General features: G+C 39.2%; 1 protein-coding gene and 1 pseudogene across 1 annotated transcript; both read right to left on the reverse strand.

The window, feature by feature from the left end:
* Positions 1-511: 511 nt before the first annotated feature.
* LOC128456886 (collagenase 3-like) lies at positions 512-3067 on the reverse strand (annotated as a pseudogene).
* Positions 3068-10250: 7183 nt separating this feature from the next.
* On the reverse strand, positions 10251-13207 carry LOC128456887 (collagenase 3). Its single transcript, XM_053441294.1, has 10 exons — positions 13047-13207; positions 12689-12936; positions 12451-12599; positions 12035-12163; positions 11772-11933; positions 11548-11677; positions 11317-11450; positions 11037-11196; positions 10845-10948; positions 10251-10722 (listed from the first exon to the last, which is right to left on the reverse strand). Exons 1-10 carry the CDS (start codon positions 13143-13145, stop codon positions 10613-10615), a joined length of 1425 nt encoding a protein of 474 aa, XP_053297269.1. The 5' UTR covers positions 13146-13207; the 3' UTR covers positions 10251-10612.
* Between the last annotated feature and the right edge of the window lie 14378 nt (positions 13208-27585).

Here is a 27585-nt window from a genome sequence, read left to right on the forward strand (position 1 = left end):
CTATACAAATAATGTTGATTTGATTTGAATTATCACTGGAGTTTATGTTCCTCATCCCCTTATTTGTTTTAATGTTTGAGGATCAGAATGGGAAGCAGGTCTTGATGAGCATCAGCACCTGTGTCTCTACTGGACTATGACCTGGGGCCTGGAGCTGATCCTGGTGCTGGAGGGTCTCATGAAGAACAAACTCCAAATATTAATGTCTATTTTAAAAACTTCTTTTGATGAAAGATATGTCTAATAAATTGTGCCCATCCATAACAGTGTATTTGACTTACTAATTGTAAATTACAACAATATATATATATATATAGGAAGCTCATGGCAAATATTGATGTACTTTCTTAATAACAACAAAACTCAATCAAAATATATATGAATTTATTTATTTTTTATTCACGCACCAATACATCTTGACCGTGTCAAGGTTTTGTAAACATCCTGAATACATAAATTCGGTTAAACTTCATTGAACGCAATACTTAAACAGTGAATATAATAAATAATAGGTAAAGGGGTCTAGTAGTTAGTGCATTGTAAGAAGTAGCTGTTACCGAGCGTGCGTAACAATTTTCCGCTTCTCATGCTGTACTCGAACATGAAGGGTCCACTGTAGATGTAACTAAAACCTGCAGAGCAAAGATAGTGGATGTTAGTTCCTGTTTTAGGCAAAGTGTGGAAAGACTCAGGAACTCTCAACATTTTCATCTTGTCTTGGAAAAGTATGAATGAGCTTGAATTGCGACTCACCTCTGTATTGGAAAGCTGCAGTGACCTTGTTGATCAGTCCAGAGAAAGTCTGATCAACATGTTTGGGGAGTCCCTGGTCCATAGTCTTCTCGGCTTCATCATAACTGAAGGAACAGACGGGTATTAGAATGATTCACTATTTAAAGATTAGCATAAACATCCTACCTAAGGCTCCGAAATTACTGTGAACACACCTGTAGTAAGTTCTGCCGACAAAGAACAGAGTCTTGCCAGAGTGCACATCGTAGAGAGCAGCGTCAACTTTCTCCAGGGTTTTGGGCAAACCGAAACTGGAGATTGACATTGGATAGCCTTGTACAAGGTCATAGCCGCTGAACGCCCAAACTTGGCGACCTGCAGAAGTGAAAAATCCAAAGAAATATTTTTCAATGAACATGAATAAAGATAAATGATCTTGACTTGAGAACAGTGCAAGATAATAGGAGCTCTAGGTGGACACAAGCAACACATACCTTTAAAGACATACACCCTGTCTAAGTGATGACTCTCATACGCAGCATCGATACTGTCTGGGGCATCAGGCCACAAGTTTGCGATGAGAAACTGCAGAGTCGTTGTGCTCTGGGGGTGGCTACGCCACATGAGGCTAAGAATGCACATCCAAATCATAAATCAGCTCAAAGGCCAGATCTTCAGTGGGGGAAAAAATATTGTTGCAATCAGATATTTGAGCATTCAGCTACCTGTCCTTGAAGAATAACATATCTCCTCTCAAGGTGACAACAGCATCCAAGACCATGGTTGAATCACAGGCATCAGGGGTGGTGGGGGATGTGGGTCCAGGGTTAGGATCCTTATCGGGGTTTGGACCTGGAGGTAAAATAAAAACCAATGTCATATTGCATGTGAACTCAGTGACTTTTGTGTGCATCAGTGAAGTATTTGTGATCCAGCTAAAACTAACCATAGAGAGACTGGATGCCGTTGACATCATCACGGGGTAGAACAAAGGTTTCAAGGTTTCTGTATGTGTAGACAGGGTACATGAGTGCACCAGCATCGTTAGAGTGAGCCAAGCCCAGGGAGTGGACGAACTCATGGGTAGCTATCATGAAGAGGACGTAGCCTACAACAAAACCCCAGATTTACAGGTGAGTTACAGCTTCAAGTCAAACACACTGAGAGAGCAGTTAGTAAGACTATTCTCTGTATGAATAGCAAACTCACCTGCGTTGGAACGGAAGGTGAACGTCTCATCATCATCAAAATGAACATCCCCTCCGAGGCCAGGAGACGGGGGGAAGGCGTGAGCGATAGGGGCTAAAGGGGCTATTATCTCCATGAGCTGGCAATTGGGAGAAAATTCTGGTCAGATTTTCTAAACCAAATACAGATACAAAGCACCAACTGGTTTCCTGTCAAAACTAACAAAAAAAAGCATCCTCTGCATCCTGCTATCATAGATCAGCTGACCAATGAGATTCAAGACTCATCAAACACCTAATAAAAACTGAGATGCTTTCTAGGACCTATCATTAAACAGAGAGAGAGAGAAAGAGAGAGAGAGAGAGTCTGCTTTCTCTTGCACTGACATTGACGTTCGAAGGAGATCATGATGTCCGCGGTGCCACTGTAGATTCTCGTAAATCTCAGGGGAGTGAATTTAGCCCAAACCTGCAGCGCTTTCTCCATGGAGTCGTCCACCTCTGCTATGGTCATATCAGGTGTGTAGTTCTAAATCCTGTAGGACAATGAAAAAACTGAATATAATGAGATCATCACAAGTTGTGCTCTCAGTTCGCTCGAACACATTCTTCAGCTCTTGCACCTGTAGGTTAGGCTGTTTTTCTCCCACTTGTTGTCTTTTCCAGTAATGGAGTAACTGGCGATGTTGACATCTGGAACGCCACAGCGGGGCTTCTTCATCATCGCTATGGTATCAGTGTCCAGGTTCCCAGTGACCTGGAGGCCAAAGAATCTTTGCATCTCAGCTAGCTTCTCGGTCACCGGACTAATCCCTCGTCTGACAGCTGGGCCGCTCTCCTCTGTCAGGTTGAAAAATGTCCTCAGGTAGTTCTGCAAGAAAATACAAGTGTTCGATTCTTCATACTGATGTGCATCAGTTGTGCTGATCTAATATTGTAAAATAGTATACATGCATTAAGCAGAAAAGCAAGCATACATACCTCTGCAAAACTCTCATCTTGATTTGTAACCTGTGATATTGGCATACAGTAAACTGCAGCTGCCAGGCTTAGTAGAATGCTCAGTTTGAAAGTCGTCATGTTCCTCGTTGAATTCACTGAACTTCACTGTGCTGGAGGCTGCTGCTTTATAGGCTGGGGACTGGCCAGGTTGAGCAGCTAAATTCTGGAGTAAGTGACTCAGGCAATATTCCTTTTAATCTACAGAAGAAGAAGTGTGATTGTATCACTGCTCATCCAACCCAAAATTTTACAAAACAGACTCTTTAAATATGATGAAACATCAGGTTTACGATGTATAACAGAGATTGTATTGTATATCAATGTAAACAAAATGTTGTACAAAAAAAAGAAGCATATAAAGACAAAAGTACAAACAGTATGTGCATTCAAAAGTAAATAAAAATGGAACGACTGAGGGAGGGTAGATGTTTTCATCGTTTATATGTGTCTAAAATGTATCCTCACTGGGAAAGTACCATAATTCCTCCCTTAACTTATTGCAAAAATTAAATATTGCAAAATATAATCAAAAACCCAAGTGGACCAATTACATAATTAAGTATTTTTTTAGCAAAAGACTGGATCTACAAAAGTAATTAAAAAATTGTTCTCTAGTGATTGAAATAAGAGAAATGATAGATAAACAAATGATCAATATCTGAAATATAACATCCTTGACAGAGGCAGCAACTGAACAAGCATTTATTGTGCACTACACTGAATGTTGTCTATGGATCTAGATAACAATATAAAACGAATGAGTTTTCAGGTAACAACAGCTTTTTCTCATTTGTTGTGTATCATTACAGTAGAACCTTCCCCATTGAATATATGAATTCATTTTAGTGCATTTTTGGTGCTTTTGTGGATTATATGCTTTACTCTTTTCTTCAATAGTCGGACCTTTGAATCACAAACCCTCTTCACCTGCCCTGATGCTGTTGTTGCCGCTGCCGAGCCTGTGACATCACGTTGCCTTGTAAACGAGCACAGACACGATTTGTCAGTCATCATAAAATCCCTTTTTCACTACATAAAATATTTAAAATATAAGTTCTGACAGGCAAGGGAAACCTTGTTAAGCAGCCTTTATGAATACATCTATTAATGTGTGGCACTTATGGGGAAATATCGATAATCATTTCTGCTGTGCTTTGATAAAATAATTAAATAGGTTCTTTCTTTCACACATATGGCTATTGTATTGAATACGAATGATGATGTATTGCCACTCTGTTTATAGATAATAAAGATAAATGTCTGTTGAACACACCTATACAACCTGCCACTCCACAGATCCCGACTTGTGCGTGTAATTTAAGGCTCACAGACATGAAATAACTAAATTGTTTTCATTTTGATCAGACATGACTGCTGACCATTTTGTTTGATTTAGTAAAATACACTGTCTTTAAGTTGTTATTTTTGTGTGATGGAACAAAGGCAACCTGCACTGATGGACTCAGATTATCCTTCCAAGTGATAAATAAAGAGAGTACCACAGGGTTTTCCTCTTGGTTCTTTATTATTTCCAATCTATATAAGCAAATTAATTATTAAAATACATCACTATATTCATTTTTCTATGCAGAAGAATAATCTTGTATTATCGATTTGATGGAAAAATGTATTTCCGCCTCCTTTATGGATGCTGTCCTGCATATACATTTTGATTAGTTTTGTATGTTTTTTTTATGTGTGATGTGTCTGTAAAACTCCATCTACACTTTCTACATAACTGTGGAAAGCTACAGTGTGGTCACTGTTAGCTAATATTGGAAACTGTCAAGAACAGAAATTATTTTATTTTGAAATGTATTTTCTCAGGAAAAAGAAGCAACAGCTGCAAACACAGACACTCAGAAGGAATTAGCATGTGTTAATAAAATATCCAACAATTCATTTTTTAAATGATAGAAAATATATATATATTTCCATTTCCCTCCCATAATCAGTGACTAATTAATTACAGTGTCATAGTGATGCAAACATAAATCCATTAAATACATGGATGCAACTTAATGGAGTAGACGGATCCTGAGTATTATTAAGAAAGACTCTATCTCATTGTGAAATTCTAGGAAAACATTTAGAATATATTTTAGTTTTAACTCTTAGAAACGACCACAACATAAAAAAATATAGGTACATACGCCCTTATTACAACATTTTATGACACGTTAACACACAACCACTTCCCTTTTATTCAACACCAGTTTGTCATTAGGAACATTGTGTCATGGCCCCTGCCTCACCTGCCTTCTAGTTTCTCTCTTTCTCTCTCTCTCTCTCTTGCTTGTGTGTGCAGGGGGCGTCGCTAATTGCAGATGAGGTCCTGGTGTGCTGGAGCTGGGGTCTTAATTATCCAGCTGCCTATATAAGCTCCACTCCTGCTCTCAGTTGGCGCCGGACTATAGACTAAGTTACAGTCAGTTGTCGCAGCCAAATATTAAGATTTCCGTAAAGGTCCTGTTCATTCCCTGTCTGACTTCCTCTGTCTCCCTGCCCAGGACCAGCAGCTGGACTATTGCCCCGACTCCAGCCCCTGCCTGCCTGCTTGCCTGCCTGCCCCCCTGCCTGCCTGCCTGCCCTTATTATTGGACTTCCAATAAATTATATTTTACCTTACTTCTGCCTCAGCCTCTGTCTCTGCCTTTGTGTCCGAAGCTTGGCCTTAACACATTGTGGTTATTGGTAAATACAGATTTGTAACTCTTCTTGTGTACACTCAAAGCAGATACACAGCATCATCACCATCATCTTCATAGAGCACCTCCCTTCAATCATGTCCTCTCCGTCAGTATTTCATTGTTTTCCTTGTCCCTGTTGCATTCCAGCACGTCGTTGACAAGGTTGGTGGAGACAACTCTTTTGGTGTTAGAGTCATATGTATAATGAACGTTTCCCTTGAAGATGTGCAAAAACCGTGTGGAAGAATCAAGATTCATCATCAAGAATAATGTGAATCAAGAGTATAATGTTGTAAATTATATAATGTGTAGCATTTTTAGACATCAGATCCTTTTTCAAAGTAATGCTTGTGCTTTATTGGCCAGGAATGCAACATATTATATTTGAGCTGAATATCAATCTATTACCACAGAGTCAGTCAGAACTGCACAGTAGATCTCTTCTGTTGCATTTAATTAAACTAAGTATGTTGTTGAAATCCTATGCATGGTACTTGTTGAATCCAGAGAAGGAAGGTAATGAAACTACCATCATAGAAGACAGCTGCATCTATTGGAGCTGGAATCCCCGGCCACAGCTGCTCTATGAGAACAGGTGACCCCTCCATCATCTTTTCCTGCTCATTATACCTGGGTACAGTACATGAAAGAAACAGGGTAGAACTTTTCCTGCTCATCAGTTACAATACACTCCTCAGATAGGATAGGTGAACATTTTGGGTAAGTATGGTTACAGTTTTCCTGCTGTGTCTTATGACACCAATATCATTGTACCCTTGTTGTATGATAAATAGCTTAGTCAGTGACAACATTACATTTGTTTTTACTCACACAGGAAATGTAAGTTGTTATTACCTCAAAACAATTATTAGGAAGTAGTCTGGTAACGTCATGCATGGTTTACTCAATATACAGCATCATAGTGCCAATGCGTAACAAAGTGAACTTCTTTCAACAACTGCCCTATAAACGTTGGCATTAAGGATATAATTAATAAGTACATGGACCTTTATAGATTTATTATTGACCTACAGTAACACAAACCATCCAATGCAGAGACGATTATCAAGGAAGGGTAAGACTCGGAGTACAGCTGACTTCTCTGCTGGACTTGACAAAGTACACTGTCTTAAAGTAGTTATATTAGTCTATTGTTATTAGACAAACTGCAGTGATAGTGTCAGATCATCCCACCATGTAACAACTAAAGGGGAGTACCACCGATTTCTGTACTTTAAGATTTCCTATCTAAATAATCATTAGTACTAATCCAACACAGAACTACATATCTGTTTATATGCCGATTATATAATATTGTATACATTTGGTTCTTCTCCAACAGAAGCTCTGTCTATTGTCTTAACATTCTTCAGACATTTCTGTAATCTTAAACCTAAATCTCAAATCTTTAATCTTAAATCTCTGTCATCTTAAACTTGCCCTGAAGGCTTCTAAATTGAAATGTTTCATTTTCAAGAATGTATAAATGTACACATTTTCAAATTTTTAATACTGCAATTGTAACATTTTAGGTAAATGAATGTAATACATTTGGTTAGTTATTGTCCTTAAATTATTGACAATCATGCCTTTGCTTAACTCTGAGCCTGTTTGATACATTTTTTTGAAAACAACCGATCAGGGAATCTTCTTGTTGACCCAAACTTCATCTGAATTTTGTCCATAGAGTCCCAACACTGCTGCTGAGGTTTCCAATAATAACTCCAGGAGCTGTACACGTGTTCAAGGGCAACTGGTTTTGCTTGTGTTTCTTAAAGATGTTTCATGTCCCATCAAAGAAACAAAACTGAAGAGACCTCCGAATGTTCTTCACACACCTGTACATTTCAAGCCCAGTAACACCCAGAGTCTCATCCCCAGACACAAACAGAAGAATACAATTTATTTTGTCCAATACAACAAGGATTTATCAGATCTATACACACACCTCAGCTAGAATCTGTCTGTAGTTCTGTGAGGTATTTAAATTTTTTCAAAGCTGCTCTAATCAGTTTGTTATAGGAACAATCAAATGACAAACCTACAGACAATGTTTACCTATAGCTCCCCTAAAAAATATTCTAGACTTTAGTTAGACTTTTAGAGATATTTGGTTTTCACAGTCGTATCAGTACAGTCATCACAAAAGGACACATTGCAGCAGAGACAACGCACCAAACAGAGGCAACCATCTTCAGGCAAGACTTAATATTGTAATAAAGCTATTTCATATAGTGTGTCGCTTTGGTGAAAATTTCTCCATGAATTGTTGGGTTTTTATGTACAGACACACACACATACGGGTCTATATGGTATAGACAGGCTTATTCTCGAAACCCTTTCCCGAGGACCTAGAGCAATGGGAGTCAGGTCAACACACTGCAAAAATCAGAAAAAAATTCAGCTCATTTTAGTCTGTAGATACGAGCTACAGAACTCTATACACAGGACCCTGTCTGTGTTGTGGTTTATGCAGACATCTCTCTTTTGGAAAAAAATAAGACATTTTAGGAAACAACAAACAATGTTGGGACTTTAAAGGGACAACGACATACCTTTTAAATAGCTCTTCATTAACATAAATACACACACCTGACAGAACAAAGCAAAAGGGGGACCATCATTTCATTAACATAAAATAAAATTACTCCTTAGATATTTAATAATAAGTGCTAATACAGAGCCTTCTACCAGCTAGCAGTGACTGCATTTGTTTTTGGTGACCAGTCCTCCTTTGCTTATGTGATCTATGATATGCCACATTACTGCAGCAACCTCAGCATGTAGATCTGTCTGTCATACAAACAGAAATCTAAATTTGTTGGCCAGTTGGATCCATCAAAACTTCCAACTAATTCCACTTATTGTCTGTTTGATGAAAATTATTGATGGCTCACTTGATATGATTTTCACAACTAGATTTTTCTAACTCAGACTGATAGTCAGCCTAAGCTGACAGACTGAATTCATACCACTGACCAGCAACAACATTAAAACCACCTGCCTAATGCCATGAAAGGCTGAAGGTCTGCATAAATGTTAAGTGAAGTGCTTTATCAGACCCGTCCACCTTCTTCCATTGCTAAATGGTACAGTTCTTATGTTCACAAGCCCTTAGACGCTTTATGCAGTGCCCATGCTGGATCAGGATCACTCACATGTGGCTGTCTCTGAGGTTTTTTGGTAGTTTTTCGGAGGACTGAATATTGGCTATACAAATAAAGTTTTATTTATTGATTGAGTGATTGAAGCGGTAGTGACCGATATTGACTCTGCTGTATATTTTTGTGTATAACATTTAGAATAGAATTTAAAATTATGTTCCTCGCCTACAAGGCTCTTAATAATATGGCCTCATCATACCTTAAAGAGCTCATAGTACCATATCACTCCACTAGATGACTGCACTACCAGAATTCAGGCTTATTTGTTGTCTCCAAAGTCTCTAAAAGTAGAGTAGGAGCCAGAGCTTTCAGCTTTCAAGCTACTCTCCTGTGGAATCATCTCCCACTTTGAGATTGGGAGGCAGACACCATCTGTACGTTTAAGAGTAGGCTTAAAACCTTTATATATGATAAAGCTCATAGTTAAAGCTGGTTCAGGCTTGTCTTGGACCTGCTCTTAGTTACGTTGCTATAGGTCCAGAATGTCGGGGGACACATGACAAATGGAGCTTCTCTTTCCTATTCTCCCTCATTATCACATTATAGACATTTATGTCTTATCATCCATATTACTGGCATAACTTCTTTCTTCTCAGAGATCGAGATCGTATTGGCGGAGTTGCCAACTGATCGTGGATAGTGGTGTCGGACGCTGATCGAATTGGCAGCTGATGGTGGGTCCTGATGGCGGCACTGGATCATGTTGATGGATTGTGGACTATGGTGATATCTGATTGTAGTGGTGGATCCTGATTGTAACAGCAGCTGATCTTGGACTATTATTTTCAACCAGACTGCTTGATATACAATATGTCTGCTAAAGATACTCCACCATTTCTGACAATAACTCCTCAATTCATTTAATTTCCATTATGCTACACACTGCTTCTTCTAATCAATGTTGTAAATAATCTTATTTTGCTGATGTTTTCAATACACGTGGCATCTATTGCACTTGTGTCCATCGTGGGAGAGGGATCCCTCTCATGTGGCTCTCTCTGAGGTTTCCTGGTCTGTTTACACTGTTTTGGGGATAGTTTTTCCTTACTCTTGTTAAGGGTTAATGTCAGATGATGTCACACCTTGTTAAAGCCCTATGAGACAAATTGTGATTTGTGAATATGGGCTATACGAATAATATTTGATTTGATTTGAATTATCACTGGAGTTTCTGTTCCTAATCCCCTCATTTGTTCTTATGTTTGAAGATCAAAATGGGAGGCAGCTCTTGATGAGCATCAGCCTGTGTCTCTACTGGACTATGACCTTGTCCTGGAGCTGATCCTGGTGCTGGAGGGTCTCATGAAGAACAAACTCAAAATATAACACTAAATATTTTATATCTCTAATAAATTGTACCCAGCCATAATAGTGTATTTGACTGACTAAGTGTAAAGTATAACAATGTATATATATAAAGGAAGCTCATGGCAAATATTGATGTACATTCTTAATAACAACAAACACAATCCAAATATATATACGATTTTTTATTCACGCACCAATACATTTTGACCGTGTCACAGTTTTGTAAACTTCCTGAATACATAAATTTGGTTAAACTTCATTGAACTCAACAGCAATACTAAAACAATGAATATAATAAAAAATATGAAAAAAATTGTAACTGAAATCACAAAATGATAATTTAAAAAAGCTTTTAAAAAAACAAGGTGCTTTTCTGGGAAAATACATGAAGCCAGTATACCCATTAAGGTGTAACAATATAATTACATATTATAAAATATTTAAATTACAAATCGTGGATGTTTTGCTTCATCTTTGGTGCCTTCATTTTCTTGCAGAGGAGCTACATTAACAGCATAGGTAAAGGGGTCTAGTAGTTAGTGCATTGTAAGAAGTAGCTGTTACCGAGAGTGCGGAACAGTTTTCCGCTTCTCATGCTGTACTCGAACATGAAGGGTCCACTGTAGATGTAACTAAAACCTGCAGAGCAAAGATAGTGGATTGTTAGTTCCTGTTTCAGGCAAAGTGTGGAAAGACTCAGGAACTCTCAACATTTTCATCTTGTCTTGGAAAAGTATGAATGAGCTTGAATTGCGACTCACCTTGGTACTGGAAAGCTGCAGTGACCTTGCTGGTCAGTCCAAAGAAAGTCTGATCAACATGTTTAGGGAGTCCCTGGTCCATAGTCTTCTCGGCTTCATCATAACTGAAGGAACAGACGGGTATTAGAATGATTCACTATTTAAAGATTAGCATGAACATCCTATCTAAGGCACCGAAATAACTGAACACACCTGTAGTAAGTTCTGCCGACAAAGAACAGAGTCTTGCCAGAGTGCACATCGTAAAGAGCAGCGTCAACTTTCTCCAGGGTTTTGGGCAAACCGAAACTAGAGATTGACTTTGGATAGCCTTGTACAAGGTCATAGCCCCTGAACGCCCAAACTTTGCGACCTGCGGTAGTGAAAAATCAAAAGAAAATATTTTTCAGGGAACATGAATAAAGATAAATGATCTTGACTTGAAAACAGTGCAAGATAATAGGAGCTCTAGGTGGACACAAGGAACACATACCTTTAAAGACAAACACCCTGTCTAAGTGATGACTCTCATACGCAGCATCGATACTGTCTGGGGCATCAGGCCAAAAGTTTGCGATGAGAAACTGCCGAGGTGTGGTGCTCTGGGGGTGGCTACGCCACATGAAGCTAAGAATGCACATTCAAATCACAAATCAGCTCCCAGGCAAGATTCTCAGTGGGGGGGAAAATATTGTTGCATTCAGATATTTGAGCATTCAGCTACCTGTCCTTGAAGAATAACATCTCTCCTCTCACGGTGACAACAGCATCCAAGACCATGGTTGAATCACAGGCATCAGGGGTGGTGGGGGATGTGGGTTCTGGGTTAGGACCCTTAGGATCAGGGTTTTGACCTGGAGGTAAAATAAAAACCAGTGTTATATTGCATGTGAACTCAGCGACTTTTGTGTGCATCAGTGAAGTATTTGTGATCCAGCTAATACTAACCATAGAGAGACTGGATGCCGTTGACATCATCATGGGGTAGAACAAAGGTTTCAGGGTTTCTGTATGTGTAGACAGGGTACATGAGTGCACCAGCATCGTTAGAGTGAGCCAAGCCCAGGGAATGGCCAAACTCATGGGCAGCTACCATGAAGAGGACGTAGCCTACAACAAAACCCCAGATTTACAGGTGAGTTACAGCTTCAAGTCAAACACACTGATAGAGTAGTTAGCAAGACTATTCTCTGTAAGCATAGCAAACTCACCTGCATTGGAACGGAAGGTGAAAGTCTCATCTTCATCAAAATGAGCATCCCCTCCGATGCCAGGAGACGGGGCGAAGGCGTGAGCGAGAGTGCCATCAGGGCCGTCAAAGGGGTAATAATCTCCGTGAGCTGTTGAGTAAGAGCAAATTCAGGTCAGATTGTCTAAACCAAATACAGATACAAAGCCCCAACTGGTTTCCTGTAAAAACTAACAAATGACAACAGTTTAAAAAAAAAAGCATACTCTGCATCCTGCTATCATAGATCAGCTGTCCAATGAGATTCAAGACTCAGCAAACACCTAATAAAAACTGAGATGCTTTCTAGGACCTATCAGTAAACTGACAGAGAGAGAGAGAGAGAGAGAGAGAGAGAGAGAGAGAGAGAGAGTCTGCTCCTGTTTCTTTTGCACTCACATTGACGGCCGAAGGAGATCATGATGTCCGCGGTGCCACTGTAGATTCTCGTAAATCTCAGGGGAGTGAATTTAGCCCAAACCTGCAGCGCTTTCTCCATGGAGTCGTCCACCTCTGCTATGGTCATATCAGGTGTGTAGTTCTCAATCCTGTAGGACAATGAAAAAAAATGAATATACTTAGTTTCATCACAAGTTGTGTCCACAGTTCTCTCTAACACATTCTTCAGATCCTGCACCTGTAGGTTAGGCTGTTTTTCTCCCACTTGTAGTCTTTTCCAGTAATGGAGAAACTGGCAATGTTGACATCTGGAACGCCACAGCGGGGCTTCTTCATCATGGCTATGGTATCAGTGTCCAGGTTCCCAGTGACCAGGAGGCCAAAGAATCTTTGCATCTCAGCCAGCTTCTCGGTCACCGGACTGATCCCTCGTCTGACAGCTGGGCCGCTCTCCTCTGTCAGGTTGAAAAATGTCTTCAGGTAGTTCTGCAAGAAAATACAAGTGTTCGATTCTTCATACTGATGTGCATCAGTTGTGCTGATCTAATATTGTAAAATAGTATACATGCATTAAGCAGAAAAGCAAGCATACATACCTCTGCAAAACTCTCATCTTGATTTGTAACCTGTGATATTGGCATACAGTAAACTGCAGCTGCCAGGCTTAGTAGAATGCTCAGGTTGAAAGTCGTCATGTTCCTCGTTGAATTCACTGAACTTCACTGTGCTGGAGGCTGCTGCTTTATAGGCTGGGGACTGGCCAGGTTGAGCAACAAACTCCTGGAGTAAGTGACTCAGGAAATATTCCTTTTATGGACTGAAGAGGAAGTGCGACTATGTGATTGCTCATCCAACCAAAACTTTTCCAAATCAGACTCTGTAATTATGATGAAACGTCAGGTTTACGATGTATAACAGAGGTTGTATTGTATATCAATGAAAACAAAATGTTTTACAAAAAAAAGCACCAAAACAGCATCGTAGAAACTGCAAATATTCATGTGAATATGTTTCAAAGATTTATTCTATCTGGCAAGGTACCATAATTCCCTCCCTTATCTTTTTTTTTTTATTTTGCAAAATACAATCAAAAACCCCAGAGGCACAATTAAATAATTTTCTTTTCAGTAACAAACGTCTGGATCTACAAAAGTTGTTCTCCAGTGATTGAAATAAGAGATTTGATAGATAAACAAATAATGCTTTTTTGGTGCTTTTGTGGATTATGTGCTTTACTCTTTTCTTCAATAGTCGGACCTTTGAATCACAAACCCTCTTCACCTGCCCTGGTGCTGTTGTTGCCGCTGCCGAGCCTGTGACATCAGGTTGCCTCGTAAACAAGCACGGACACGATTCGTCAGTCATCATAAAATCCCTGTTTCACTACATTTCAAAATAAAAGTTCTGACAGGCAAGGACAACCTTGTCAACCATCAACCTGTATTCAGTAACCATATCACAAAGTCAAGTAGTCTTTATGAATACATCTATTAATGTCACTTTGAGGGAAATATCGATAATCATTTCTGCGTGCTTTGATGAAAAAATGTAATAGGTTCTTTCTTTCACAGATATGGCTATTGTATTGCATAGGAATTTTAATCTATTGCCACTCTGTTTATAGATAATACAGATAAATGTCTGTTGAACACCTGCACTGATGGACTCAGATCGTCCTTACAAGTGATAAATACAGAGAGTACCACAGGGTTTTCCTATTGGTGCTTTATTATTTCCAATCTATATAAACAAATGAATTATTGCAATACAGCACTATATTAATCTTTCTATGCAGATAATCAAATCTTGTATTATCGATTTGATGGAAATATGTATTTCCACCGCCTTTATGGATGCTGTCCTGCATATACATTTTGATTAGTTTTGTTCGTGATGGAAGAGCTGTGTGATGTGTCTGTAAAACTCCATCTACACTTTCTACATAACTGTGGAAAGCTACAGTGTGGTCACTGTTAGCTAATATTGGAAACTGTCAAGAACAGAAATGATTTTATTGTGAAATTGATTGTCTCAGGTAAATGAAGCAACATTTCCCCCCCATAATCAGTGACCAATTAATTGCAGTGTCATAGTGATGCAAACATAAATCCATGGATGCAACTTTATAGAGTAGAAGAATCCTGTGAAATTTGAGGAAAACATTTAAAACACATTTTAGTTTAACTATAAAAAACGACCACAACATAAAAAACTGAAAAGGTACATACACCGTTGTTACAACATTTTATGACACATTGACACACAACCACTTCCCTTTTATTCAACACCAGTTTGTTATTAGGAACATTGTGGTTATTGGTAAATACAGATTTGTAACTCTTCTTGTGCACACTCACAGCAGATACACAGCATCATCATCATCATCTTCATAGAGCACTTCCCTTCAATCATGTCCTCTCCGTCAGTATTTCATTGTTTTCCTTGTCCCTGTTGCATTCCAGCACGTCGTTGACAAGGTTGGTGGAGACAACTCTTTTGGTGTTAGAGTCATATGTATAATGAACGTTTCCCTTGAAGATGTGCAAAAACCCTGTGTGAGAATCAAAATTCATCATCAAGACTAATGTGATCAAGACAATAATTTTTGTAAATTATATAATGTGTAGCATTTGTAGACATCAGATCCTTCTTCAAAGTAATGGTTGTGCTTTATTGGACAGGATCACAACATATTATATCTCAATATTTTCTGCACAGTAGATCTCTTCTGTTGCATTTAATTAAACTAAGTATGTTGCTGAATCCTATGCATGGTACTTGTTGAATCCAGAGAAGGAAGGTAATGAAACTACCATCATAGAAGACAGCTGCATCTATTGGAGCTGGAATCCCCGGCCATAGCTGCTCTATGAGAACAGGTGACCCCTCCATCATCTTTTGCTGCTCATTATACCTGGGTACAGTACATGAAAGAAACAGGGTAGAACCTTTCCTGCTCATCAGTTACATTACACCCCTCAGATAGGATAGGTGAACATTTTGGGTAAGTATGATTACAGTTTTCCTGCTGTGTCTTATGACACCAATATCATTGTATCATTGTACCCGTGTTGTATGAGAAATAGCTGAGCCGGTGATAGCATGACATTTGTTTTTACTCACACAGGAAATGTAAGTTGTTATTACCTCAAACCATTATGAGGAAGTAGTCTGGTAATGTCTGGTATGGTTTACTCAATATACAGCATCATAGTGCTAATGCGTAACAAAGTGAACTTCTTTCAACAACTGCCTTAAAAACTGTGGCATTAAGGATATCATTAATAATAGATTTATTATTGACCTACAGTAACACAAACCATCCAATGCAGAGATGATTATACATGAAGGGTAAGACTCTGAGTACAGCTGACTTCTCTGCTGGACTTGACAAAGTACACTGTCTTAAAGTAGTTATATTAATCTTACGTTATTAGGCAAACTGCAGTGATAGTGTCAGATCATCCCACCATGTAACAACTATAGAGGAGTACTACAGGGTTCTGTCCAGTAATATGTCCTATCTAAATAATCAATAGTACTAATCCAACAGAGAACTACATATCTGTTTATATGCCGATTATATAATATTGTATACATTTGGTTCTTCTCCAACAAAAGCTCTGTCTATTGCCTTAACATTCTTCAGACATTTCTGTAATTAACTTAAATCTCAAATCTTTGATCTTAAAACTCTATAATCTTAAACTTGGCCTGAAGGCTTTTAAGTGAAATGTTTTACTTTCAAGCATGTATAAATGTAAACATATTCAAATTTGTAATACTACAATTGCTACATTTGAGGTAAATTAGTGTAATAAATTAGGTTAAATATCGTCCTTAGATTATTGACAATCATGCCTTTGCTTAACTCTGAACCTTATTCTCTTTACCAAATTACACTGCATTTCATTACATAATAATAGGGTTGTGTCCACTGCTGTATAGGCCAATCATTACCAACAACTGTAGTTCAGAAAGAAATTATTAAAAATAATTTAGAATTGCTGTATATGATAGCAATGCCCCACAGCTATCCTTAAATTATGAAAATACTGATTATAAATTATTACCCATAACACATGACATAAATAATGACATAAAGTAGTAAAGTTTGTGTTAAATTTGGGAAAATAGTTTCCCTGTCTAGAGTTAGATGAGGGGAGTCGGGAAATAAGGAAAGAATTGTAGGGGACTGTAGCATCGTACGTACTTCCAACACTCCAGGCCAGTGAAGAAGACAGTGTAGTGGTCATTTATGAAATGAACAGCAGCATCTATAGACTTTATTCTGGAGGGAAATCCCAAGTCTGAAATGTTTCTAGGAAAACCTTCTTCCAGTTTCAGCTGCTTCATCATCCAGTACTGATGACCTGAAACAGAAGCACTACTGTTACATATACACAGGTATAAAGTATGCCATTTTTGGGGGGAGAAAAGTTGATTGTTACCTTTGAAAAACACATTTACATTCCTCTCCAAATTCTCATAGACAGCATCCAAGAAGGGAGGTATAATGTCTGTCCACAGACTGGTAATCAGAGTCATCCCTGTCTCTTCAAACTGAGGATGTTTGCGCCACATAAATCTGAAGGGTCAGGAAGTTCTTTTTTCATTATCCTTAGACCAACAAAACACCAGATGTGAGTCTGGCTCCTTCATTATCTAGAACACACTGGAATTTACATACCTGTCTTTGAAAAACATGAGCTCCTGTTGTAACTCTGTTACAGCATCAAAGGACAAATCTGGATCACATTTATCAGGTGTTCTCGGAGGCGGATTTTTTGAGAATAATGAAGCAAATTTGGGACTGATACCTGCAGGCGAGTCAAGAAAGAAATTGGCCTAATTGACAGAGACAACAACACCTTATACTTAGATTTTACCAGACACATTCCATTTTTTGATAAATTCAAATAAAAGCTGCAGGCAAATGCAAGAAACACTTTAAAGTCAAACCTCAAGTGTCTGCAAGCAGTATAATATATCCATTAAACATGTTTGTGTTGTAATGCTTTCCATCCAGTCATTGCTGAAAGGACTAAAAAACAGGCATTCAGAAAAGCAGCTTACATTTTCACAGAGAGCTTTAGGAAATACTTAACGTAGAATTTAGATTTAAAAATAAATTGTTGACACAGGCCAAATTATGTCACTGCCATTGAGCAAATTTCAGCAGTATAATGATGAAACAGATAGAGGATGTTGTGGGTTCTAGCTTTTTCCCACACCACTGCGATGTGAACAAACACACATTATCCTTATCTACACAAATGTGTTAAGTATCACATATCTAAACTGGCAATATTTGTAATATGTAAATATTAAACCCAAATATATTTCTGCATTCAAATCAATCCAAGCAGTGAAATGGTGCTCATGAATACGGTGAAACCAGCTGAAGTTACCATAAAGGTGTTGGATGTCTTTAACATCGCGTAAGGAGAGCTGCAGCTCATGTTTGGAGGCAAAGTTGTATGCTGGGTACATAATGGCTCCAGGATCAGATGAGTGGAACAGGCCAATAGCATGGCCAAATTCATGGACTGCCACAGCAAATAGGTTGAAGCCTTGAGCTGGAAGGGAAGCCAAGTTAGGGATTGGTGGAAAGGCTGTTAGGATGCACAAAGCAGCAGACATATGTAAGCATTAATGTAGTGTAGAGATGATGGATGCCACTAAGTTCTATTAACATAAATCCATAGCCACCTTGGCATAAAGAGTAGGTACACTTGTTTGGTGGGTTAATGGGTAAAACAAAAAGGATGGAGGACCATATTATATATCTGGCACAACCTTATGCAAGGCAGCGATGTAGTATCAGAGCGCCAGACCCATGTTGTTCAGACCGTTAAAGAACTAGCACTGATCCTGGTGCCCATGGTCTGGAAATAAGGTGTGCTCAGGTGCATTGTTGACGCATTGCTTTCATGAGAAAGATGCACGCTAATGTGCATTTATAATTTTATCTTAAGGGGGCATGGTCAAGAAAGAAATACACAAATGTTTGGATTACACTCGCAGGTGGTCCGATTGTGCACTTTTACAAGCAGAGAAGTGGAGGCAGGTCCACCACTATAATAGCAATCTGCCAAGCTGCAGGTGTGGTAGATGGCATTCTGATGGGTCTATTGCACAAGTACAAAGTACAAACCTTTTAAAACATGTGCCTGGTACTGTGGCCTGTGTTTCATAGTGAGCTTTAGAGTCATCAAGGCCATATTTCCAGGCTCTGTGCTTTACTCTCAGCAAAAAAAAACATATTTATTGAAATTGAATTCCAAAGTTAACAAAAGACCACTTTAAGAGAGAGATAGGTCTCTTTTGAGATTCTTCACACTTGTACCGGTCGAATTTAAGCTCCAGTCTTCTTCAGCATCAAAGTGGACATCCCCACCAATTCCAGACCCAGGTAGAAAGGCATGAGCCAGGATTCCTCCTTTGCCATCAAAACGTGAGCCATCCTCATGGTCTGCAACAAACAGTGCATCCCAAGCATTGAATTTGTGTAAAATGTCATATGCCAGTGTCAGGATTGCTGTGCAAATGGGTTTGTGTTGGGAGATCTCTTCAGAGCTTACCACCATTGTAGAAGGAGATGACAATGTCGGCCTCTTTCCTGCTCCGTTTGCGAAATTTCATCGGTGCAACACTGGACCAGACTTTCCATGCTGCCTTTATGATTTTGCGAAACCTGGAGGCTGAGATTGGAAGGTTGGAGTCGGCAATCCTGAGGCAAATGTGCAGAATTTTATTACCTGATATATTTCATCTTCTTCTTTCAGTTTATCCAGCACTTAGTTTGCAACCAAGTACCTGAAAACCATAGCCATTGGCCTTCACTTCAAAGCCAGGCCTATATGAACGTGCTATGCCTGAAAACTGTTAGACTGAAGACTCTGGTCATGTGTTATGAGAGCATAGGCCGGGTTTGCACAGGCAGACAGGTCAGTTAGTGACAGACAGGTATGCCTGCCAATCACTTAATTTGCTCTGATTAAAATGATTGGTTGTGTTTATCAAGCCCCCTTTCCAATAGTCAAAAAAACCACTAACACCTGCCAACATCTGTCTTTTTACTCTGCAATGGAAATGGATTCAATCAGCAATCGCTCCAAGGTCAAATGACTCATGCAGTCATCATCATTTTTTTTCTGGTGATGGGTATTGATGGAAACGTGAAGACAGGTGAGAGAGTGCCTCAAATTTTAATGCATTCACTACTTCGAACATACTCAATGGTGGTAAAAATCTGAAAAGAAAACCCTTACTGGCAATTGGAAAAGAGTCGATCACCTTTTATCATTGTTAACATGTTGGCATGCTAATATTATCAAAAAGCTGTGTGATGCTATAGCTCTGCACTGCTGCAGTCTGTGACTTCACCTAATGGGACCTACAAATCCCATCCACAGCTTTTGACTGCACTGCTGTAGTCGATCACTTCTAACCTGTAGCTGAGGGTGCTCCTTCTCCATCGGAATGTCTCTCCAAATGGTTCCACATCCGACAGACCACAGCGCGGCCTCTTCATAGCTGCCAGAGTCTCTTTGGTCAGCTCTCCGCTCGGAGGTAACCCAAAGAAGCGTTGCATGCTCTGCAGCTTATCACAGAGTCCACTCCTCCATTCGGCATCTCCACCTGTGTCTCCATTCCTCCTCTGTCTCTCTGGTTTAGGCCAGTGGTCGTAAAAGTGCCTTAGATACTCCTGAAAATGATCAGTCAGTCAGTCAGCAAAAAACTGTATTTACTCTAAACATTCCAAACATTTCTCCCACCTTTAATAGCGGTACGCTGTGATGTACTCGCGTGAGTATGGGTGTTGCGGCAGCAACACAACACATAAAGACTGTGTAGCCTGCAGCTCTGTATATATATTTGTACAGTATTCTTAATGGCCAGATGTTGTTTATTGTCTTTGCTCACAGCCCTGTAATACCAGTGCTGATAATTGGAGATAGGAATGTGTAATATGGTCTATGAACACAGAAAAGCAACGAGTGGGTAAACAAGTTAATAATAATAATAACTTCTGTATTGGAAGTTTTATTGATAAGAGTCTATCTCAGTACACATCACATGTTCTTATCTACATATCTAGAAATCATCCTGTTAAATGTTATGCACACAAAATATATGCAAATAAAACCGATATTAAATATGATCTTACTTCTTTAGGACCAATAAATAAACTATTCAAAAACTAGCAGCAGGGGCTGATATTGGTGTACAAAATATGAAATTAATGAAACTCTACTGTAATAAAATGTACTGTTAAGTTGGAGAAGTTTTTAATTCAAATAAGGGACTATTTGATCACACAACATATAAGAATTACTATTAAATACCATTTTTCGATTCTTCACAGTTTAAACAACTTGATGTGACAGACATGCTGCCGTCAGTTTTCAGAATTTATTGACTTTCAATATCCAGGCCTATAAAGTGACCACAGTTTTACTCCTGGGAGTGTTGAACCAAACAAAATCTGCAGAATATTAGAATATCATTTAAAGTTAAAAAAAAAAAAAAAAATCCAAATCTGTGATCTCAGTTAACAAAGCCATTATTATCATTATTTATGATAAATCGATTAAGTTAAAAATGGAAAACATTAATCAATGTCATTGCAAAGCTGCTGTTATTTATCTGTTATCACCAGAGAAGGCTGGCTGTGCAGAGAAATGTTTTTCTGAGTAAGAACATTACATGTATTATCTTCTATCACATAAACAGTTCTACAAGCCGGTGGAACATTTGCATTATACAGTATTGTCCTGGTAGTGCATCCTGGGTCAATTACAGAAGCTTTTAGGGAAACTTAACTAGAGTAAAAACCAACTATTATACCTCCCAGGCTGAGGTAATGGGGTGGTAAAGCTGTCCAGAGTGAGTTTTGCAGAAATAAAACACCACACATAGACCTGTAAATCTAAATCTGCCTTTATTTTATTTTAAACAGGTATTGTAGGACATGTATAAAGACACAAATACCTCTGCAAACTCCTGGTCAGCCTTAGATGGTCCAGCGTGGGGTAGTGCAGGAAGATGTGGGGCTCGGACAGGCAGGCCCGTCCCAGGGGCCAGGCCGGGCATCAGGAGAGTCAGGAGTCTCAGCCAGAGCATCTTCAGGTTTGTCCCAGCGAGTTAGTCTGACTTGTGCTGCTGCTGGTACACAGGGCTGAGTGCAGAGCTGCAGTGGGGACCACCTGTTAATTAAATGCTCCTGTTCCAACAAGAACTGCAAGGTGGCTTCGCACATAACAGGGTCTCCTTTAATGTCTCTTCAAAATGTATCTCAGAACAGTGTCTATAAAGGATCTCAGAGTAGATTCTTGACTGGTCTTTTTAGCAGCATTTCTGCTCTAAATATGTTCAAATTTGATCAGAATACTTACCTTGTAAAGGAAACACTCCTTTTAGATCCCCTACAAGGTGTATGGGAACTGCAGAGCTGCCACAGCCTACAGCTGACTAAGATGACAAAGAGGGTATATGTACATGGGAAGGACTGAAATAAAAACAAGAATGCTACATAAATGAAATTTGGATTAGTGTTTTTCCAAGTATAATCTTGTTAACGGGCCAGACAGACAAATTAAAAGAGAAACCAGCATAAGGTGTCCTAGTGAGGTGTTGGGCGACCAGAACAGCTTGAAGGCATCTTAGCGTTGATTCGAAAAGTCTAACACAATTCTGATAAAAAATATTCCCTCATTTGAGGACCCGAACCATAATTTGGATTTGTAGATTCCCTCGTGGAAAGATTTCATAGAGTGCTTTTCACTGCAACCATTCAAAGCAGAAGAACAAGTACAAGCCATACACACATACATCCGACTCTTCTATCCGTATTTAGACAGTTGGCTTCAATGCCCAGGGACACTTCAGAATTACACTAGGATCGAACCAACATCTTTTGTCTACTGGACAACCCTCTTTTCCTCCTGAGCCGTTCTTCTCTACACATGCACGTGTCCACCTGAAGGAGGACTCACGTGTCGACCAGTGAAAATAGTGGCACCACATTCTCAGTCACTTGAGAGCTGATATTGCACTTCTTTCACTAATGCACACTTGTTTCACATTGTTGTGATACAGTGTGTGTGTGTGTGTGTGTGTTTGTGTGTGTGTGTGTGTGTGTGTGTGTGTACCGATGTATGTTTTGTAATAACATGTAGTTACTGTACAGGTGTGTGCAGTGGATTTGCATAAACAAGGTGCTCTGAACTATGACAGTGTTATTCTATGGCAGCAGAAAATTGCCGGGTTAAAAACTCAGAGAGGGACTCTGGCTCACACCCTACAGACATAAATAAATTATAGTGTTTATCTTTATGGTTTTACTTTCTGCAAGGTAGGAAAGATTCTGAATTATTGCACTGCATCCTTCATGTCTTTTGCATTTATTAATCCTGGCACAGGGACACATTTATATCAGAAGCAAAACAAGTGTTGTTTCACTAAGGTCTACAATGTTGCAAGCGTGCATCCATAAGTGAACTTCAAGGATGCACACAACAGACAGGGTCATGCAATACTGTGAGTGTGACGCAGTACTCGGCTTTATGTGGTCTCAAAACTGATCCGAGACATGTAGACAGCCTACAAGGTGGAACACACCTGTGACTCTAGCATTACATCCGCGGAAAGCATTAGATCCATGAATCCACAATAATGTGAATAAAAAAAACACGCTTTTACTTCATTTCAATTTATGTATTGTTTGTTTGGCAATGTCAAGCAGTTGTTCCACCATTTTGCTCGAAACTACAGTGAGACCATAACTGTTTGATGGATTGTGTTTAAATTAAGATATTCGTGGTCCCTGGACAATGAACTCTACTGATCTGGGTCATTCTCAGACTTCTCCATTAACACAACCAGCAGGTAATTTACCCCTTACCCTGTAAAATAGATCATCATCGAATGGATTGGATTGACACTAAATGGCTGTGATCGCGAGAAGATGGCGTCTTGGCGATCCCCTTACTTATGGAAATGTTTGATTCATTTACATAAAATTTGGTACACACACTTTATATAAAGCCTTTTTGTAGCACGAGTCCATTGCTCGTCCATCTCATTTTCTGTTGCTTCCTCTGGAGCTACAAAAGGCTTTATATAACGTCTTTCACTTCTTTTCAGCTGCAGCTCCTTTGGCAAGTTCTCCTTATAGACAAATGTCAACCATTAAAGTAACCTATACTAATAAGAATATTTGCATGTGAACTAAATCAAACCTACATTCTATGATTACTCTATAAAACAACCAGCAATTAAAGCTGGAACCTGGCAAAAGAAAATATAAATAAACCGACACCTTAAAGTGAAATACACTCAGCATCAATGTAGAACCATTCTACAAGAGAGTATTTAAGGTATAAAGTAGTAATAATACAAGAAGTCGTAATTTTATGAGATCAAAGTTGTAGTATTATGAGTGTAAAGTCATGTAAGACTACGTGTGCTTTTAGAGGAGTATCAGAATATCGGCCTGACGTCTGTGTCAAAATGAGGAATGTGAAGAATTTTTGGTTATACTTTAGTAAAGGATTCACAAATAACAAAGTACTTTTAGCACATCAGCACCACATTATCAAGTAGCAGGAGTTTTTTCCAAAGATAGAACCAGATGGACTTGGGGGAAGTTGGTATTGGTTTTCGACTGCAATCAGCGCAGTAGAAGGGATTTCAGTGTTTCTCGGTTACAATGAGCTTGATAAACAAAAATATATTGGTTTTCCTAACGCTCAGAATATTAAGACATTATACTCTAAATCCATGGATTAGTTTTTCTTAATATGGCCTAAATTCTATTTCTGAAAAAAAGTATATCAACTACTCAAAGGTGTGCCAAAACTTCAACAGTGACGTAAGAACCAGAACGGTTTCAGTTAGTGCCATCAGGTATTCCCAGCATGAGTCACCTCAGCGCTGTCGAGGACTCACTGGGATTGAGGCGGTTTTACACCTGAAGCTAGGTCATAGCCTCAGTGACTGATCGCAATCTAATCACCAGTTCAAGCAGGTACAGCAGAGCTTGAGTCAAAGGAAGTGGGAGCACTGGGGAAAACCTGCTAAGGACACTCATAAGATTCTATTACACACATGTTGACACTGACTCACAAACTGCTGCGGTTGTCCCTGCAGGCCAAACCTGCATCCCTGTAACATTATATGAACGAGGTGCAGTTGTTTAGCAAGAACTAGGTTTTGATTTGAAGTGATCTCCCAGATGATGTCTGATGGGGGTTTTTTTCAGCATGAATACACTTGACTTCACATGACTCTGCTCTAAATGTGTTGCATTAATGCATAGTGTGAACCATTTGTCATTTCCCCCTTTTTGTCATCAATTGCAGATACTTATAAACAGGAAATGCAACTCAAAATAAAAACTCCCGCGTATAAACATCGTTTCCTTTTAAGGAATATGTTTATATGTGGTACCACAGTCTAGGGATTTTCACAGATTGGTCACCTAATTTCCGCTCTACTCCTACTCCTCCAATTCCTCCTCCTCCTCTCAACCCACGATTGAGGTTGTGTCAAAATGTGTGTGTCAGTGTTTTTTACAGAAACTCTGACACGTAAAATTCATAGTTGTGTGCTTTAAACAATGAGTTTATTGTCTTTATAAGCTGTAAGGCAAAGTGTGAATGATGTCTGCACAGAAAGATGTCATTTTCTGGAACTGTGGTATGACAGTTCTGTTTTCACAGCATACCATACATCAAAATGCTGCTGGAACATTATTTGACACTGAGAGATGTGTGTGTTCTGAACACTATAGCCCTTATGTAACACTCAGCATTGAGTGCCTTTTCGAAACAGTGTTTATGTACGATAGGCTGAGAGGAATGCAGGGTGGCCTTTTGATATTGTAATTATTCTTTGTCAAAACTTGCTCTTCTCACACTACACTGAAAGATGCACGGAGACCCTGAGTGAGGAAGATTGCAGTCTAACAATGTACAGCTGTACATGTCAGCGCATGTCAGTTTACCTGCTTGACTCCTTATACTGTTGGAAATGATGCATCACATAATCTCTTTGTTGTGACTTTATGCTCAGGTTGTTCTTGTCACGTTGTTCCCCTCTTATGTCAGTAGCCAGTTGATATGTGAGAAGTATATATATTCAGTAGGTTTCAGCTGGAAAGGTGATAAGGAAATAACCCACGTATGTTCACTCACTGCCCTGTCCAGCTTATTTCCATGTTATATTATGTATCACAATATAAAACTTGAAAACATGTACCATTATATTGTGATGTATATTGCTTATCTCCTGTGTACTGTCATTAGGCTTTATCTTAGGGTTGTGTCCCGTCGTGCTCTACTGCACACACAACATAACAAACGATATATCACTCCGTATTCATGGAACCTGTGAGCAATTCCTTATGACTCATTTGACGGAGGGACTCAATGACTTTACAAGAAAACCAGTGACTAACAGTTTGAATGAAAATTCCTGGTGGGGTATATTTTGAGCTGACTCCAACACAGACATGTTGTTTTACTCAGGAACAAGCCTAGTTTGTTTGTTTTCTCAATTTTTGTGGCCTTTATTAGACAGAAAATGAAGTCAGCACTTCCTCAAATTGGTGACAGTTTCCTCAATCTCTGCATATGCAGTGGGTTGCATGGTTTGCTGAGTAAGTTGTGAAGTAATGTTGTTGTAAAACAGTGATGTTTGGTCACACTGGCCACAGGAAGCTCTGAACTGCATGTAGTAGACGAGACCAGGGATGGTAGTGACTCTTTTAGTTTGAGCATTAGTAGTTTAATGGTTTTAGTGCCATTCGTGTCAAACTTTGATACGTATATTAGTCTACAACCAATAAAACCCTCTTGGACGCTAACTACACAAGCACAGATTGTGAAATACAAAGAGTTGCATTGTGACAGCCTACCGATTGAGGTGAGTTGTAACACCAACAGAATTGAGATATAACAATGAGAGGACATTTAAAGAGGTCTCATCCACAATATCCAGTTTACGAATTTTATTAAAGAACTAGAAGGGCCTTCAGAAGGCTTAGGCCCAATCTCGCCATGTTAATGAAAAAAAAAATATGCTGTTTATGCATGTTTTATTTCACTTCCAAATTTAATGGATTCTTCCTTCAGTCATTCCCCCACCCTTCTTCTGAGTGTCAAGAAACTTTGCTCAGTAATTTTTGCTTAATCCTGTAAACAGACAAACAGTGACCTTATCCGGTCCAGTTGTCCCCAAAGGAACCTAAGCCTGGTCTTAATACGGCAAAACATAATTTTGAGGTTCTGTTTTAATAACCTTAAGAAAAACCTTTATAATCCCTGCAATGGAGAAATTTGCAATGAGTACTGTGTACTGTACTCAGGAAAAGATGTGAGACGTTGGGGTTAGGCATGAACTTATTATGGTTATGGTTAGGGATGGGGTTTTGGTTGGGCTGTCAATAAAGAATAGAAGTCAATGCAAAGTCCTAATAAGCATAGCTGCAGCATGGTTGTGTGGTGGTCAGCACTGTTCAAAGAATCCCAGTTCGGCTTGGGCATTTCTGTGTGGAGTTTGCAGGTTCTTCCCATGTTTGTGTGGGTTTTCTCGAGGTACTCCGGCCTCCTCCCAACTCACAACATTTAAGAGTGAATGATTGTTTGTCTCTGTACATTGGCCTTGGTGTTCCTGTCCAGAGTATAGCCTGTCTCTAGCCGAATGTCAGCTGAGATTGGCTCCTGCTCCCTGTGACCCTCAAAGGATTAGTGGATGGATGGATGGAAATGTGTGTGTGTGTGTGTGTGTGTGTGTGTGTGTGTGTGTGTGTGTGTGTGTGTGTGTGTGTGTGTGTGTGTGTGTGTGTGTGTGTGTGTGTGAGACCCCTGGTCCGTACATATTTATTGACCTGTTCCAACTATCCAAACACCAAGCTGCCATGACAAAACCAAATGTTTTAGCAAGTGGCTTCGAAGTAAAGCTTGAAGGCAAAATATTAAACTAGATAAACTGATATATTAGGTGAAGTAAATCCAAGCTTTGTATCTACAATACAGTAACATATGGAATCTTTATTTTTAAAGGTGTCTTTCTTGGATGAAAATATTAGCGGTCAATAAATGCTGAGACATGACTCCAGAGGTTGGA

The sequence above is a fragment of the Pleuronectes platessa genome, chromosome 15 (genome assembly GCF_947347685.1).
Source record: "Pleuronectes platessa chromosome 15, fPlePla1.1, whole genome shotgun sequence".
NCBI lineage: Eukaryota > Metazoa > Chordata > Actinopteri > Pleuronectiformes > Pleuronectidae > Pleuronectes > Pleuronectes platessa.

Coding starts and splice junctions, on each gene's coding strand:
- LOC128456887 (XM_053441294.1), bottom strand. CDS start 13,145: ATGACGACTTTCAACCTGAGCATTCTACTAAGCCTGGCAGCTGCAGTT. Junction 12,164..12,450: donor GATCTCCTTCGGCCGTCAAT/GTGAGTGCAAAA, acceptor CTTACTCAACAG/CTCACGGAGATTATTACCCC. Junction 11,678..11,771: donor CGGCATCCAGTCTCTCTATG/GTTAGTATTAGC, acceptor TTTTACCTCCAG/GTCAAAACCCTGATCCTAAG.